Source organism: Oncorhynchus masou, chromosome 23 (assembly GCF_036934945.1).
Source record: "Oncorhynchus masou masou isolate Uvic2021 chromosome 23, UVic_Omas_1.1, whole genome shotgun sequence".
Lineage (NCBI taxonomy): Eukaryota > Metazoa > Chordata > Actinopteri > Salmoniformes > Salmonidae > Oncorhynchus > Oncorhynchus masou.
In genome coordinates this window covers 31,592,081-31,608,111 of record NC_088234.1, presented here as the reverse complement: position 1 = coordinate 31,608,111, position 16,031 = coordinate 31,592,081, and the positions used below count along the sequence as shown (strand labels likewise).

Below are 16,031 nucleotides of genomic sequence, written 5' to 3'. Positions count from 1 at the left end.
TTAAATGCAATGCTACAAAATACTAATTGAGTGTATGTGAACTTCTGACCAACTTATGCTGACATTTCACATTCTTAAAATAAAGTGGTGATCCTAATTGACCTAAAACAGGGAATATTTACTTGGATTTAATGTCAGGAATTGTGAAAAACTGAATTTAAATGTATTTGGATAAGGTGTATGTAAACTTCCGACTTCAACTGTACATAGACATGGAATCACAGGCTACTTTAATAATGGAACACTTGTCACTTTAATGTTTTCATACTGCGTTACCCATTTCATATGTATATACTGTATTCTATTCTACTACATTTCAGTCAATGTCACTGACATTGCTCATTCTAATATTGATCTATTTCTTAACCCCGTTCTTTTACTTTAGATGTGTGTGTGTGTTGTTAGATATTACTGCATTGTTGGAGCTAGGAACACAAGCACTTTGCTACACCTGCAATTACATCTGCTAAATATGTGTATGTGACAAATACAATTTGATCTGGAGAAATGTCATGATAGCTGCTGTCCATAGAAATGTATAGAGAGCACACCTCCGATCTTTGCTATTGATAACTTCTGTGATAGCAAAGCCCATTGAGGCCTTTCCCATCGAGTTGCAAGTGTGCCCTCAATACATCTCTATGGGTTCATGTGCCTGCGGTCGATAACCAAAACTGGTGGCTCGAGAAAAGAGTTTTAATGAAACGATAGGAAATATCGACAAATGTTTGGTTTACAGTATATATGGCTAATGAAGCAGCCCAATATATAGCACATCTTTTGAAGACTAGCACAGGAAAGCAGCACCACAGATGAAAAGAGAAACTAGTGATGGTATTGCTTCCTCTGACAATCGAACAAATGGTGAGATTGAGATTTATTTCATGAAAGTAATGTAAAGTAATACAACTACTAATATAACATGTTACTTTCTACATAATATTGCAAAGTAGCGTGTTACTTTCGTTCAATGTAATGAGTAACAAGTGATCATACACACACACACACACACTCAGTCACTTTACAACTCTAACTGGAGTATTTGCATTTCTGTGACAACCTCCATACGTACAGGTGAATTGTGGAATGATTGGAGGCGTGTCCTCATCGAGGTCGTCCACTCCACCGGCGATGGGGTAGGGGGGCACGGAGACGCGGGGCATGACCACCCAGCTGTGGTCAGAGTACAGGGTGGCAGTCAGGCTGGGCAGCCCAGAGTTGTGCACCAGGGGGAAGCCACACAGTTTCTCAATCTGCTGCCAGCGGTGGAGACGCTCCCTCAGGCAGGCGGTCACCTCCGACAGGGACTTCCTGGAACAATCAATCAAATCAAATGTGTTTATAAAGCCCGCTTTATATCAGTAGTTATCACAAAGAGCTTTTACAGCCTAGACCCAAAAGAGCAAGCAAAAGAAGCAGCACATTGGTAAGGAAAAACTCCCTAGAAGGAAGAAACCTAAAGAGGGCCCCAGCTCAGATGGGAGGCCCATCCTCTTCTCGCTGTACCAGGTAAACTGTCTTTTTCCAGGGTATTACACTTTGGTTTCTGTGCCTATACCACTAATGCATAGACAACTTTTTGTAATAGGTATTGACACCCTAGGTAGACTGACATATGTGGGGATCCTGATTTACATGCATTTTGCTACACCCGCAATAACATCTGTGACCAATACAATTGTATTTACTTGTCTCGATCAGTAATCAATAGCTAGTAAATCCCCAAGTATTTCACATCGATTCAGCTCATGGACAAAGACATATGGACGAGGGTGACAAAATCCAACGCGGGTGAGTGTGCGTATTTGTCTATGCGTGTGTGTCTGTTGTGTGAATGTGTGTGTGTTATATCCTACTTGGCCTCTAGGATCTTGTGGTCCACTTCATCCAGTGATGAACTGTGGGCGACGTGAAGTGTTCCAAACACAGAACTCCTCTTCTTTTTGATTTTCTCTGCCTGTAACCCATTTGAAAAATTACTATAATATACTATGCTCTAAATACTGTTGTATGACTAGATTTATATCATATAGTATTCATTGCAGTGTTCTTGTGGAAGTATACTATAGTATTCACTGCAGTGTTGTTGTAGTATTTACTGTATTGTTTTAGCATAAGCATACTGTAGTATTTACTGTAGTGTGATTGCATAAGCATACTGTAGTATTTACTGTATTGTTTTTGGATATGACTGTAGTATACTATAGTATTCACTGTATTCTGTATTTTGTGGACATTACTGTAGTATTCACTGTAGTGTTTTTGTGGGCATGTCTGTAGTAAAGTTTATTACAGTTTAAATACTGTAGTATTACTATAGTAAAAACGATAGTGTATACTATAGTAACTATTGCAGTGTTTTTATTACTGTAGTATTTACTATATAGTGTTTTTTGTTTTATTTGACATAGAAGTGGGGTCTTTCTCCTTGATGAAACCTACCGGGCAAATACTAAGAGAAAATGTTCCATAACCTGTAAGACCGGCGACTGAATGGATAGTTCAGAGCTTCTGCTCTTTTCTATAACCTGTAGGGAATACAATATGTGGTCTATACTTGGCATATAGGTTTCTCAGTCATGGGTGCCACAAATTGGGATATTGGGGATGAGAATGGGTGGAGCATATTCAAATTAAATAATGTAGTATGACGATAGTGGCTAAAAACAGTGCTTTAGCAGACATATGACTATATTGGAACACAATCATCACTGAATGCATAGCATCCAATATTTGCTGTCTATACTACAATAAAAGCCTTATCTTTTCATGAATTAGACAGTGAAACATTTCGTCAAGACCACAATCTGTTGGCTGGAGCAACAACAGACTGATATGCAGGCAATCCAACATGCACTGATATACACTACATGGCCAAAGGTATGTGGACACCCCTTCAAATTAGTGGATTTGGCTATTTCAGCCACACCCGTTACTGAGAGGTGTATAACATTAAGCATGCAGCTATGTATTATCCATAGAAAACCATTGTCAGTAGAATGACCCTTCTGAAGTGTTCAGTGACTTTCAATGTGGCACCGTCATAGGATGCCACCTTTCCAACAAGTTTGTAAAATTTCGGCCCTGCTCGAGCTTCCCCAGTCAACTGTAAACGCTGTTATTGTGAAGTGGAAATGTCTAGGAGCAACAATGGCTCAGCCGCAAAGTTGTAGGCCACACAAGCTCACAGAATGGGACCGCTGAGTGCATAGTGCGTAAAAAACATCTGTCCACGGTTGCAACACTCACTACCGAGTTCCAAACTGCCTCTGTAAGCAATGTCAGCACAGTTTGTCGGGAAGTTCATGAAATGGCTTTCGATGGCCAAGCAGTCGCACACAAGCCTAAGATTACCATGCGCAATGCCAAGCATCGGTTGGAATTGTGTAAAGCTTGCAGTGTTATTGGATTCTGGAGCAGTGAAAACACGTTCTCTGGAGTGATGAATCATGCTTCACCATCTGGCAGTCTGACGCACACATTTGGGTTTGGCGGATGCCAGGAGAACACTACCAGCCCGAATGCATAGTGCCAACTGTAAAGTTTAGTGGAGGAGAAATAATGGTCTGGGGGTCACACCCTGACCATAGTTTATTTGTATGTTTCTATGTTTTGGTTGGTCAGGGTGTGATCTGAGTGGGCATTCTATGTTGGATGTCTTGTTTGTCTATTTCTATGTCTGGCCTGATATGGTTCTCAATCAGAGGAAGGTGTTAGTCATTGTCTCTGATTGGGAACCATATTTAGGTAGCCTGGGTTTCACTGTGTGTTTGTGGGTGATTGTTCCTGTCTCTGTGTTTTGCACCAGATAGGGCTGTTTTCGGTTTTTGTAGGTTTGTTATTTTGTTAGTTTATTTCGTGTATAGTTTCCTTATTAAATAAAATGAATCACAACTACGCTGCATTTTGGTCCGCTCCTCCTTCCCACAACGAAAGCCGTGACACTGGGGCTGTTTTTCATGGTTCAGGCTCCTCAGTTCCAGTGAAGGGAAATCTTAATGTTACAGTATTCAATGACATTCTAGACAATTCTGTGCTTCCGACTTTGTGGCAACAGTTTGGGGAAGGCTCTTTCCTGTTTCAGGATGACAATGCCCCTGTGTGCACAATGCAAGGTCCATACAGAAATTATTTGTCGGGCCTCCCGGGTGGGGCAGTGGCCCAGGCTCTGTCGACGAACAATTGGCCCAGCGTCGTCCAGGTTAGGGAGGGTTTGGCCGGCAGGGATATCCTTGTCTCATCACGCACTAGAGACTCCTGTGGCGGGCCGGGCGCAGTGCACACTACCAGGTCGCCAGGAGTACGATGTTTCCTCCGACACATTGGTGTGGCTGGCTTCTGGGTTGGATGTGCGTTGTGTCAAGAAGCAGCGCTACAACTCCCGAGTCCGTACGGAAGTTGTAGTGATGAGACAAGACTGTAACTACTACCAATTGGATACCACGAAATTGGGGAGAAAAAAAGGTTAAAAAAAACCCTAAATTAATAAAAAAATGAATGATTTGTGGAGATCTGTGTGGAAGAACTTGACTAGCATGTACATAGCCCTGACCTCAACACCACTGAACACCTTTGGAATGAATTGGAACGTCGACTGCGGGCCAGACCTAATCGCCCAACATCAGTGCCCGACCACACTAATGCTCTTGTGGCTGAATGAAAGCAAGTTCCCGTAGCAGTGCTCCAACGGCTAGTGGAAAGCCTTCCCAGAAGAGTGGGGGCTGTCAAAGCAGCAAAGGGGGACCAACTCCATATTAATGCCCATGATTTTGGAATGAGATGTTCGACGAGCAGGTGTCCACATACCTTCTGCCATGTATTGTACAATACAGTATCCTACAGAGACTAGTTTTATCAATAAGTCCTCAAATTGGGTCAAGATGTCAAATGTGACCACATCGACTTTAATGACAGCAACATATTGCTGTGTCTCAGTGTTTGTGCTCCACAGTTTATTGCCTTATGAGTCATTCTCACTGCAAGTTATAAAAGGCAAAAACAAACAATGCAATTAAAGTAATTTAGCTATGTTTTGTGTGTGTCTGTGTCTGTCTCTATGCATCTGTGTGTCTGTGTCTGCCTCTATGCATCTGTGTGCATGTGTCTGTGCATGTTCAGACATTTTCAATTACACAAGTGCAAAATGCTTATTTTCCATACTGCACTTCAAAATGTAACTCAACTCACTTACAAATTCACAACCCAATGAACCAACCCATTTACATCCCCAAAATCACCCTAAAACCTGCTCCTACTTAAACTTGACACTGTCTCCTAGGAAGTGATGTCATAGTGATGTCATTTGGTCTCCCAGGAAGTTACCTCTTCCTTAGCGACAGTGAGCTGTAGCTCCGCGCTATGTTTCTTGATGTTGTAGTATTGGACCTCCACCTCATGGGTGAGTTGTAGCCACATCTGTAGGGCCTCTGGGACCGACCACTCCGTCTGCATCTCCTTCTCTGCTCGCTTCAGGGCCATACGCACCTGGGGACGGGATGGGGGGGGAGAAATAGAGGCGTCGCACACACATGGGATAATATGAAATCTTGGCATAAAAGTGTATTGTACTGTACATAAGTAGTCTCTCTAGACAAATGGGGTTGCCTCCCACAACGTAGCAATGTTCCAGCTTACACATTTGTTCAGAAACAATGTTAGTTTGGCATAGAGGCACTACGTCACTGCCTAATCTGCTTGTTGCCCGCGTAGCTAGCAAGATGGAGATGACAGATGTTATTTTTTTAATGAGTGCATTTTGCAAGTGGCTCGTTTGCATCAACTGCCTTTGTTAAAAACTGTTTCGAATCATGACGTTCTGGCATGTCCGCCTCGTGATTTTGTTGGTACAGCGATATGTTTGAAGACGACGCTCCCCGGGGAAAGTATTTTTTTATATTTTTCCAAAGTTACCAAGAGGTTCCGTCATTAATCCCAGGCCCTAGTCACTGCTGTTGCCTAGTGTCTGGGTTTCTGAGACTCGTACATAAGGAGATGTTATTATGCAATGCGCAGGGGAACAGTGACAAATGCTTCACTGTGGAATATTATGTTATACACAGAGGAATAGTATTCTATGTGGTATGCATATGACCTGAATACTATACTGCATTCATCTTACTGTGAATGGAGACGGCATTGTACTGTATGCTACACAAGGGGGCAGTATTTCCCGTGACACAGGGAGATGGGATTTGATGCTAAACAACGGGACAGTATTCTTTGTAGGATTGCAATGGGAGGGAATGTTACCGGTAAACGACCAGATTGAAAAACAAAAAATAAAATAAAAAACTTTCAAGGATTTATGGTAATTTTCATAACATGTCAAATAATAAAATAAGATGTTATAAATTTGAAAAATAGAACATTACACTAAATATAACCCATCAACTTGGTGAATACAGTTGGCGGTTAATTTGAGGGTTTCAGCATGGAATATACTTTATATTCGTACACGCATTTATTTAATTTACTATGTCAATATGTCTTTGTTGTAAAACTGGTGGCAGTTGTGAAGAAGTCAATAGTTGGAGGCGTTGCAGAGTTAATTGCAAATTATGTCATTGTTGATTCAAGTCTTTTTTCATTAATTATTCTATTTGCTCTTAAACCATATGGTCTATCCACTAGAAACTCATGGAAAATATGGACTCCAATGTAATGATAAAGAAAAAATAAAATTTATATGAAGAAAATAAAATCAACTTAAAACAATTTAATTACTTAAAAGTATAAATTACCGAAGTTACATGTTACTTACCAAAATTGCTGACAATTCCAGTAACTTTGCTACCTTAATTATGTGCAACACTCTCCACGGTTCCTACCTGCACCAGTTCCTCCTCAGCATATTTGAGGCGGCTGAGCTCACACTCTGCCCCCTGGCGGAGCTCACGGAGGCGGTACGACTCCTTCTTGGCCCCGCTGATCTCATCCCTCATCTTCTGCTCAAGGTTCTGCTTCTCCACCGCCACAGTGCGGTTCTCCTCCTGGGCCTTTTCGAGGCTGGAGGGCGGTGAGTGAGTGAGTGAGTGAGTGAGTGAGTGAGTGAGTGAGTGAGTGAGTGAGTGAGTGAGTGAGTGAGTGAGTGAGAGACAGGGTTAGAACCTTTTAGAAAATGTGATCACTTTAAGCTAAATTAATTTAACTTAATAATTCTTCAGACTGCATGCCATACACCAAACATACAACGTCAGACGCATTCGAGCCAATAGACAACTGAACATGTGTATGCCATTTGTAAATCAACTATAAACCACATTTAACCACCTTTTACAAACCATTCATAAACAGCATCAGGCTACATACCGTCCCTGAAGGTCCATGAGGCTCTGCTCAGCACTCTGCAGGCTCTCCAAGTCCTTCATCATCTGACTCATGTGCACCTTGGAAGACTTGTTCTGGATGTAGGCGAACCAGCAGCCCCCCATCCCGATCACTATAGATACCATCAACACAAAGTCCTTCATCCAGTTGTGTTGTGGACCTGAGAGGGAGGGTGAAGAGTACGTGAGTGAGGAAACAACCCGGGCGAAACTGTATTTTTTACATCATAGATGGTCAGTCCTTGCATCCATAGCTCTGTCTATGAATTTGAGGTTACATTTCTCCAGACCCATCCCTCAGTTTATTTGTTATTTTTTACCCATCCACCACCACCCTTCTTCTGAGGACACAAATAGTTAGTTTTGCAGCTTTTTTGATATACACATACCTACTCATTCAAGGGTTTTTATTTATTTAGACTATTTTCTACATTGTAGAAATAACAGTGAAGACATCAAAACTATGAAATAACACATATGGAAACAAGTAGTAACCAAAAAAGTGTTTAAAAAAAAATATAATAATATAATATATGTTATTTGAGATTCTTGACAGTAGCCACCCTTTGCCTTGATGACAGCTTTGCACACTACATATTATATATATATATATATATATATATATATATTTATTTATTACACACACACACACACACACACATATTTTTTCACCACATTCCCAGTAGGTCAGAAGTTTTACATACACTCAACTAGTATTTGGTAGCATTACCTTTAAATTGTTCAACTTGGGTCAAACGTTTTGGGTAGCCTTCCACAAGCTTCCCACAATAAGTTGAGTGAATTCTGGCCCATTCCTCCTGACAGAGCTGGTGTAACTGAGTCAGGTTTGTAGGCCTCCTTGCTTGCACACGCTTTTTCAGTTCTGCCCACACATTTTCTATAGGATTGAGGTCAGGGCTTTGTGATGGCCACTCCAATACCTTGACTTTGTTGTCCTTATGCCATTTTGCCACAACTTTGGAAGTATGCTTGGGGTCATTGTCCATATGGAAGACCCATTTGCGACCATGCTTTAACTTCCTGACTAATGTCTTGAGATGTTGCTTCAATATATCCACATAATTGTCCCTCCTCATAATGCCATCTATTTTGTGATGTACAATCTTTGTCCCCATGTGCAGTAGCAAACCGTAGTCTGGCTTTTTTTATAGCGTTTTTTTAGCAGTGGCTTCTTCCATGCTGAGCGGCCTTTCAGGTTGTCAATATAGGACTCGTTTTACTGTGGATATAGATACTTTTGTACATGTTTCCTTCAGCATCTTCACAAGGTCCTTTGCTGTTGTTCTGGGATTGAGTGGCACCAAAGTACGTTCATCTTTTCGCACCAAAGTACGTTCATCTCTAGGAGACAGTACGCGTCTCCTTCCTGAGCGGTATGACGGCTGCGTGGTCCCATGGTGTTTATACTTGCGTACTATTGTTTGTACAGATGACCGTGGTACCTTCAGGTGTTTGGAAATTGCTCCCAAGGATGAACCAGACTTGTGGAGGTCTACAATTTGTTTTCTGAGGTATTTCTTTGGATTTTCCCATGATGTCAAGCAAAGAGGCACTGAGTTTGAAGGTAGGCCTTGAAATACATCCACAGGTACACAGGACTAAGGCTTATTGACATAATTTATCAGAAGCTTCTAAAGCCATGACATTTTCTGGAAGCTTTTAAAAAAGGCACAGTTAACTTCTGACCCACTGGAATTGTGATACAGTGAATTATAAGTGAAATAATCTGTCTGTAAACAATTGTTGGAAAAATTACTTCTGTCATACACAAAGTAGATGTCCTAACCAACGTGCCAAAACTACAGTTTGTTAACAAGAAATTTGTGGAGTGGTTCTAAAATTTAATGACCCCAACCTAACTGCATGTTAACTTCCGACTTCAACTGTGTATATACACACATACACATACATTCACTGGGTATTTGTGTGTGTACAGTACCAGTCAACAATTTGGAAACACACTCATTCCTGGAGTTTCCTTATATTTACTATTTTCTAGGGTAACCAGCTTTGTATGGCTTGTATAAGAAAGGGCAATACTTTGAACAAAATTTTTAAATTTTCAATTAATCGGAAATGAGAAGTTGTAATCTGTACGAAGGCAATTTTTGAACAAAGGATGGGTCTTTCGTAATAACCCACTAGAGAACCAGTTCAGATTTAAGTCAAATGTATGTATGAGTGAAGCTTTTAGTGAGAGGTTTAATGCTTTAATATTTAATCATTACAGCCCCCAAACTCATATTCATTTTATAAATATGCACGTTTCATTTTGCCTGGCTTAGCGGTCCTAATAAAATGAAATATTTTTTGCTCATACAATAAATAAAAACAGGTTGGGTGCCCGCTTTGTTATAGTTTCAATTCAGGATTCTTGCTTTAAGGTGCATTCAGAAAGTATTCAGACCCCCACTCCTGCGGTGTCTTGGCTGTGTGCTTAGGGTTGTTGTCCTGTTGGAAGGTGAACCTTCGCCCCAGTCGGACATCCTGAGCAGGTTTTCATCAAGGATCTCTCTGTACTTTGCTCCGATTGTGACTAGGCTCCCAGTCCCTGCCTCTGAAAAACATCCCCACAGCATGATGCTGCAACTACCATGCTTCACTGTAGGTATGGTGCCAGGTCACCTCCAGAAGTGGCGCTTGGCATTCATGCCAAAGAGTTCAATCTTGGTTTCATCAGACCAGAGAATCTTCAGGTACCTTTTGTCAAACTCCAAGCGGGCTGTCATGTGCCTTTTACTGAAGAGTGGCTTCCATCTGGCCACTCTACCATAAAGGCCTGATTGGTCGAGTGCTTCAGAGATGGTTGTCCTTCTGGAAGGTTCTCCCATATCCACAGAGAATGTTTGGAGCAGTGTTCTTGGGGACCTTCACTCTGTCAGAGTGACCATTGGGGTCTTGGTCACCTCCCTGACCAAGGCCCTTCTCCCGATTGCTCAGTTTGGCCGGGCGGCCAGCTCTAAGAATTGACTTGGTGGTTCCAAACGTCTTCCATTCAAGAATGATGGAGCCCACTGTGTTCTGTTCTGCCTGTTCATTGCAATCGAAAAATATATATTTTCTATGAATAAAAAATCTGAGAATAGTAATATTTTACACACACGAAGGTAACCATAAGCAATCATTTCCGATGAAAAAAGAAACGTGAAATTTGGTGGATATAGCGCTTTGGAAATAAACTATTCACTTTTTCATAATTTCCTTGATGTTTGATAAATACTGGCACCAAACAGTCACACATACCTCAGAGCGCGACGTGCATTTGTTGTTGGTTGAAACCTCAACTAAAGATCTTGGTTTAAAAGCTGACAGTGTTTTTATATACTTTTATTTTGAATCCTGCGGCTCTGTTGGGCTAAATTGCTGTGAGCGCTGCTATCTGTCCCGGCATCCTGACAGATTCCATATAGGGGGAGAGAAAGCCCAGCTAGCCTAGCTGGCCTGGAGTTCTCAAATGGAGGCCGCTATTGAATGTTTCCATTGTTGCAGGAGCAGTGTTTACTTTGCTTTGTTCTGCGACAATGTGGACCGCGTTGACTTTCAACGTAGCAACTGCTACAGCAAGTAGCTAACCTACTGGGGAACTCACGCCCACCTACTTTTTAGTTTCTTCCACCCCAGTAGCCGGACGCCGCTCTGGTGTGGTGGAAGTTCTGCCGCCGTGTCGGCACTCCACAGCTGACTGGCAGGTGCTAGGCAGGGTTCCATCCCCGAAGGTGTCTCCCCCTTCCCTGGAGAACGGAGCTGGTCTCGACCCAACCAACCAGCCGGTCTCCTCGGAGATGTTGAGCCGGGACTGACAGACCAGAAACAGCTTTGCCGCCCTGGATCCAGAGGTTCCGCCGTCTTCGTCCGTGGTAGTTTCCCAATCAAGATCGGATCCGGAGGAACCTGCGTCTTCGTCCTTGGCTCTCTCTCTCTCGGATGGCTTTTACTTCAGGTTCAGCTCATCGGAGCTCACCAGACCGCGAGGCTGCCTGAAAGACCGGCACATTCAACATCACCAGCTGTCATCATAGGCAGCGCTATGGTGAGAAACATCTCGGTCGCCAAGACAAAAAACCTGTTCCACCCAGGAGCACGAGTCCAGGACATAACAAGGCTGCTTCCGACTGTTCTACCACAGATGCCGGGAGCTGACACTGTCGTAGTCCATGTGTGGTCAAACGACATCAGGAGGGCCAGCTCTGAACATTTGAAAATTGATTTTAAAAGAACTGATTTTAGCATAAAAAGACAAAAGAAAAACGGCCAATAATTTCAGGTCCAGTACCATCATTAGGGCGTGGGTGTGAAAGATTAAGCAGACTGCTGACATTATACACTGCTCAAAAAAATAAACACAATGTAACTCCAAGTCAATCACACTTCTGTGAAATCAAACTGTCCACGTAGGAAGCAACACTGATTGACAATAAATGTCACATGCTGTTGTGCAAATGGAATAGACAACAGGTGGAAATTATAGGCAATTAGCAAGACACCCCCAATAAAGGAGTGGTTCTGCAGGTGATAACCACAGACCACTTCTCAGTTCCTATGCTTCCTGGCTGATGTTTTGGTCACTTTTGAATGCTGGCGGTGCTTTCACTCTAGTGGTAGCATGAGACAGAGTCTACAACCCACACAAGTGGCTCAGGTAGTGCAGCTCAACCAGGATGGCACATCAATGCGAGCTGTGGCAAGAAGGTTTGCTGTGTCTGTCAGCGTAGTGTCCAGAGCATGGAGGCGCTACCAAGAGACATCAGGAGACGTGGAGGAGGCCGTAGGAGGGCAACAACCCAGCAGCAGGACCGCTACCTCAGCCTTTGTGCAAGGAGGAGCAGGAGGAGCACTGCCAGAGCCCTGCAAAATGACCTCCAGCAGGCCACAAATGTGCATGTGTCTGCTCAAACGGTCAGAAACAGACTCCATGAGGGTGGTATGAGGGCCCGACGTCCACAGGTGGGGGTTGTGCTTACAGCCCAACACTGTGCAGGACGTTTGGCATTTGCCAGAGAACACCAAGATTGGCAAATTCACCACTGGCGCCCTGTTCTCTTCACAGATGAAAGCAGGTTCAAACTGAGCACGTGACAGATGTGACAGTCTGGAGACACCGTGGAGAACGTTTTGCTGCCTGCAACATCCTTCAGCATGACCGGTTTGGCGGTGGGTCAGTCATGGTGTGGGGTGTCATTTCTTTGGGGGGCCGCACAGCCTTCCATGTTCTCGCCAGAGGTAGCCTGACTGCAATTAGGTACCGAGATGAGATCCTCAGACCCCTTGTGAGACCATATGCTGGTGCGGTTGGCCCTGGGTTCCTCCTAATGCAAGACCATGCTGGACTTCATGTGGCTGGAGTGTGTCAGTAGTTCATGCAAGAGGAAGGCATTGATGCTATGGACTGGCCCACACGTTCCCCAGACCTGAATCCAATTGAGCACATCTGGGACATCATGTCTCGCTCCATCCATCAACGCCACGTTGCACCACAGACTGTCCAGGAGTTGGCGGATGCTTTAGTCCAGGTCTGGGAGGAGATCCCTCAGGAGACCATCCGCCACCTCATCAGGAGCATGCCCAGGCATTGTAGGGAGGTCATACAGGCACGTGGAGGCTATTATTGACAACTTCTGGAAACAGAAGATACTCCACAGGAATGACGGAGTCCATCCAAATCATCATGGCCCCTGGACTCTTGTCCACGCATTTCAAGGCTGCGTTGAAACAATGACTGGTAAATGATCCAAGACCAGCTCAGTTAATCCCTACCATTGTGACAATGTGTCGTCATAATGCTGCATCAGATGTGCATGATCTTAGGGGCAGTGGCAAAAACAATGCAAGTCATTTAATTGATTTAATTGACCCCTAATTGCACCGAATACATCGTTTTATCCTACAGCTATTGTAAGCAGTAGTCATGAGCCTAAAAACCAGAGTTACACTTTTAGCACTGAGGCGGTGTTCAACAGTAGGAAGACCACTTTATGCAGTTCCCCTGCACTATCAGCTCCAATGTAAATAAAATGAGTAAGTCTACCTCTGATAAGCTTCCCAGTAAAAACATTAAAAACAATCAAGCAACCCAGAAAAGTCCTAAAAATAGCCCATATTAACATATGTAGCCTAAGCAACAAGGTCCATGAAGTCCAATAACTTGCTTGTAACAGATGACAACATTATTCTGACTATCTCTGAAACTCACTTAGATAGTACCTTTGATGATACAGTGGTAGCAATACATGGTTATAACATCTCAAGCAGTAAAATTTGATTAAAAAAATTTAAAAAAGGATTCAAAATCACCTTATAGAACAGCGGGGACTGTGAAGCAACAAAAACATTGGCATAGACACACACACACACACACAAACACACACACACACACAGTACTGTAGATATGTGGTAGTGGTGGAGTAGGGGCCTGAGGGCACACAGTGTGTTGTGAAATCTCTGAATGTATTGTAACGTTTTAAAATTGTATAAACGGCCTTAATTTTGCCGGACCCCAGGGAGAGTAGCTGCTGCTTTGGCAGCAGCTAAATGGGGATCCAGAATAAATACAAATACAAATACTTACGTAAGGGAGGGCCGAAGAGCACAGCATCTAGTGCTTTTAGATTCAGTTTGTGTTTGTGCCGCTGGTCTAATACCTTTAGCTGACCAGACATAAACGACGGTTCGTTTGCCGCTAATCTGAAATAGAGAGAGAAAGAATGGATTGGTAAAGGGCTGGAAATATTTTCACAATAACTATACTCTTTGTTTAAGAACTTGTTCAACCATGCATACATGGCCAAGTAAGCAAACGTGTGTGTGTGTGTCTGTATCTCGTCTCATGTGTTAAATGGGCGTTGGTGTGTCTGCGTGTGAGTGTGTGTGTCTGAACGTGCCTGTGTACTCGTGCCACCACCATCTTAAACTGGATCAGACAACATGGCAGTCAGCGACACCTGATCCACTGCTGTGACATCGTTTCATGAGTCCGTGCCCACGGGTACGGGTGGGTGGAGGGGGGGGGGTGAGAAACACAACACCCCTGACCCCCTATACACCCCCACCATCCCCCTCAACTCCCTTCCAACCTCATCTATCCCACTCCCACTCTATTCTTTCCTTGCACTCATTCTATACATACGTCCCACTAGCAGTAAATCTCAATCCTAAAGAGCTTCTAATATGACCGCTCTCACTCTTATTGATGACAACTAAACAGGTGGTTTCAAGTTCAATTCAATAGATGACACCTTATATAACAAAATCTCCTGCTGACTTCAGGGTCATGATAAAAACTGGGGTGTAAGTACACTAAATTGCACTAATGTGACTACATGGGTAGGGAGATTTTGTGTCAGTTGAAGTGGGTATACGGTGTGTGTGTGTGTGTCTGAATGTGCCTGTGTACTCGTGCCACCATCTTAAACTGGATCAGACAACATGGCAGCCAGTGACACCTGATCCACTGCTGTGACATCGTTTCATGAGTCAGCGCCCGTGGGTAAGGGGGGGAAACAACACCTCTGACACCCTAGAGATCCCTCCATCCCCCTCAACTCCCTTCCACCCTCCTCTATCCCCCTTCCCACTCTATTCCTTCCATGTACTCATTCCACACATACACTACCGTTCAAAAGTTTGGGGTCAAATGTCCTTGTTTTTGTCCATTAAAATAACATCAAATTGATCAGAAATAAAGTGTAGACATTGTTCATGTTGTAAATGAGCATTGTAGCTGGAAATGGCAGATTTTCTTATGGAATAACTACATAGGCGTGCAGAGACCCATTATCAGCAACCCCTGTGTTCCAATGGCACGCTTTGCGTTAGCTAATCCAAGTTTATCATTTTAAAAAGGCTAATTGATCATTACAAAAACCCTTTTGCAATTATGTTAGCACAGCTGAAAACTGTTGTTCTGATTAAAGAAAAATAAAACTGGCCTACTTTAGACCAGTTGAGTATCTGGAGCATCAGCATTTGTGGGTTTGATTACAGGCTCAAAATGGCCAGAAACAAAGAACTTTCTTCTGAAACTCGTCAGTCAATTCTTGTTCTGAGAAATGAAGGCTATTCCATGTGAGAAATTGCAAAGAAACTGAAGATCTCGCACAACACTGTGTACTACTCCCTTCACAGAACAGCACAAACTGTCTCTAACCAGAATAGAAAGAGGAGTGGGAGGCCCCGGTGCACAATTGAGCAAGAGGACAAGTACATGAGTGTCTAGTTTGAGAAACAGATGCCTCACAAGCCCTCAACTGGCAGCTGCATTAAATAGTACCTGCAAAACACCAGTCTCAACGTCAACAGTGAAGAGGCGACTCCGGAATGCTGGCCTTCTAGGCAGAATTGCAAAGAAAAAGCCATATCTCAGACTGGCCAATAAAACTAAAAGATTAATATGGGCAAAAGAACACAGACACTGGCTAGAGGAAGATTGGAAAAAAGTGTTATGGACAGACGAATCTAAGTTTGAGGTGTTCGGATTAAAAAGAAGAACATTTGTGAGAGACAGAAAAAAATGACATTAAAAAATGCTAGAGGAGTGCTTGACGCCATCTGTCAAGCATGGTGGAGGCAATGTGATGGTCCGGGGGTGCATTGGTGGTAAAGTGGGAGATTTGTACAGGGTAAAAGGGATCTTGAAGAAGGAAGGCCATACCCTGTGCACGGTGCTTAATTGGAGCTCATTTCCTCCTA

The 16,031-nt window shown here is 43.2% G+C and overlaps 1 protein-coding gene across 2 annotated transcripts in view; it reads right to left on the bottom strand.

The window, feature by feature from the left end:
* The window catches only part of LOC135510745 (stromal interaction molecule 2-like), an 84,116-nt gene that overhangs the window by 10,844 nt on the left and 57,241 nt on the right, over window positions 1-16,031 (bottom strand). For both annotated transcript variants that reach the window (XM_064931917.1, XM_064931918.1), the window contains exons 5-10: window positions 13,912-14,027; window positions 7,309-7,486; window positions 6,828-7,005; window positions 5,323-5,484; window positions 1,857-1,957; window positions 1,073-1,311 (exon numbers count right to left, since the gene is read on the bottom strand). In XM_064931917.1, coding sequence (XP_064787989.1) covers window positions 1,073-1,311; window positions 1,857-1,957; window positions 5,323-5,484; window positions 6,828-7,005; window positions 7,309-7,486; window positions 13,912-14,027 — 974 coding nt within the window. The remainder of the gene's footprint in view (window positions 1-1,072; window positions 1,312-1,856; window positions 1,958-5,322; window positions 5,485-6,827; window positions 7,006-7,308; window positions 7,487-13,911; window positions 14,028-16,031) is intronic.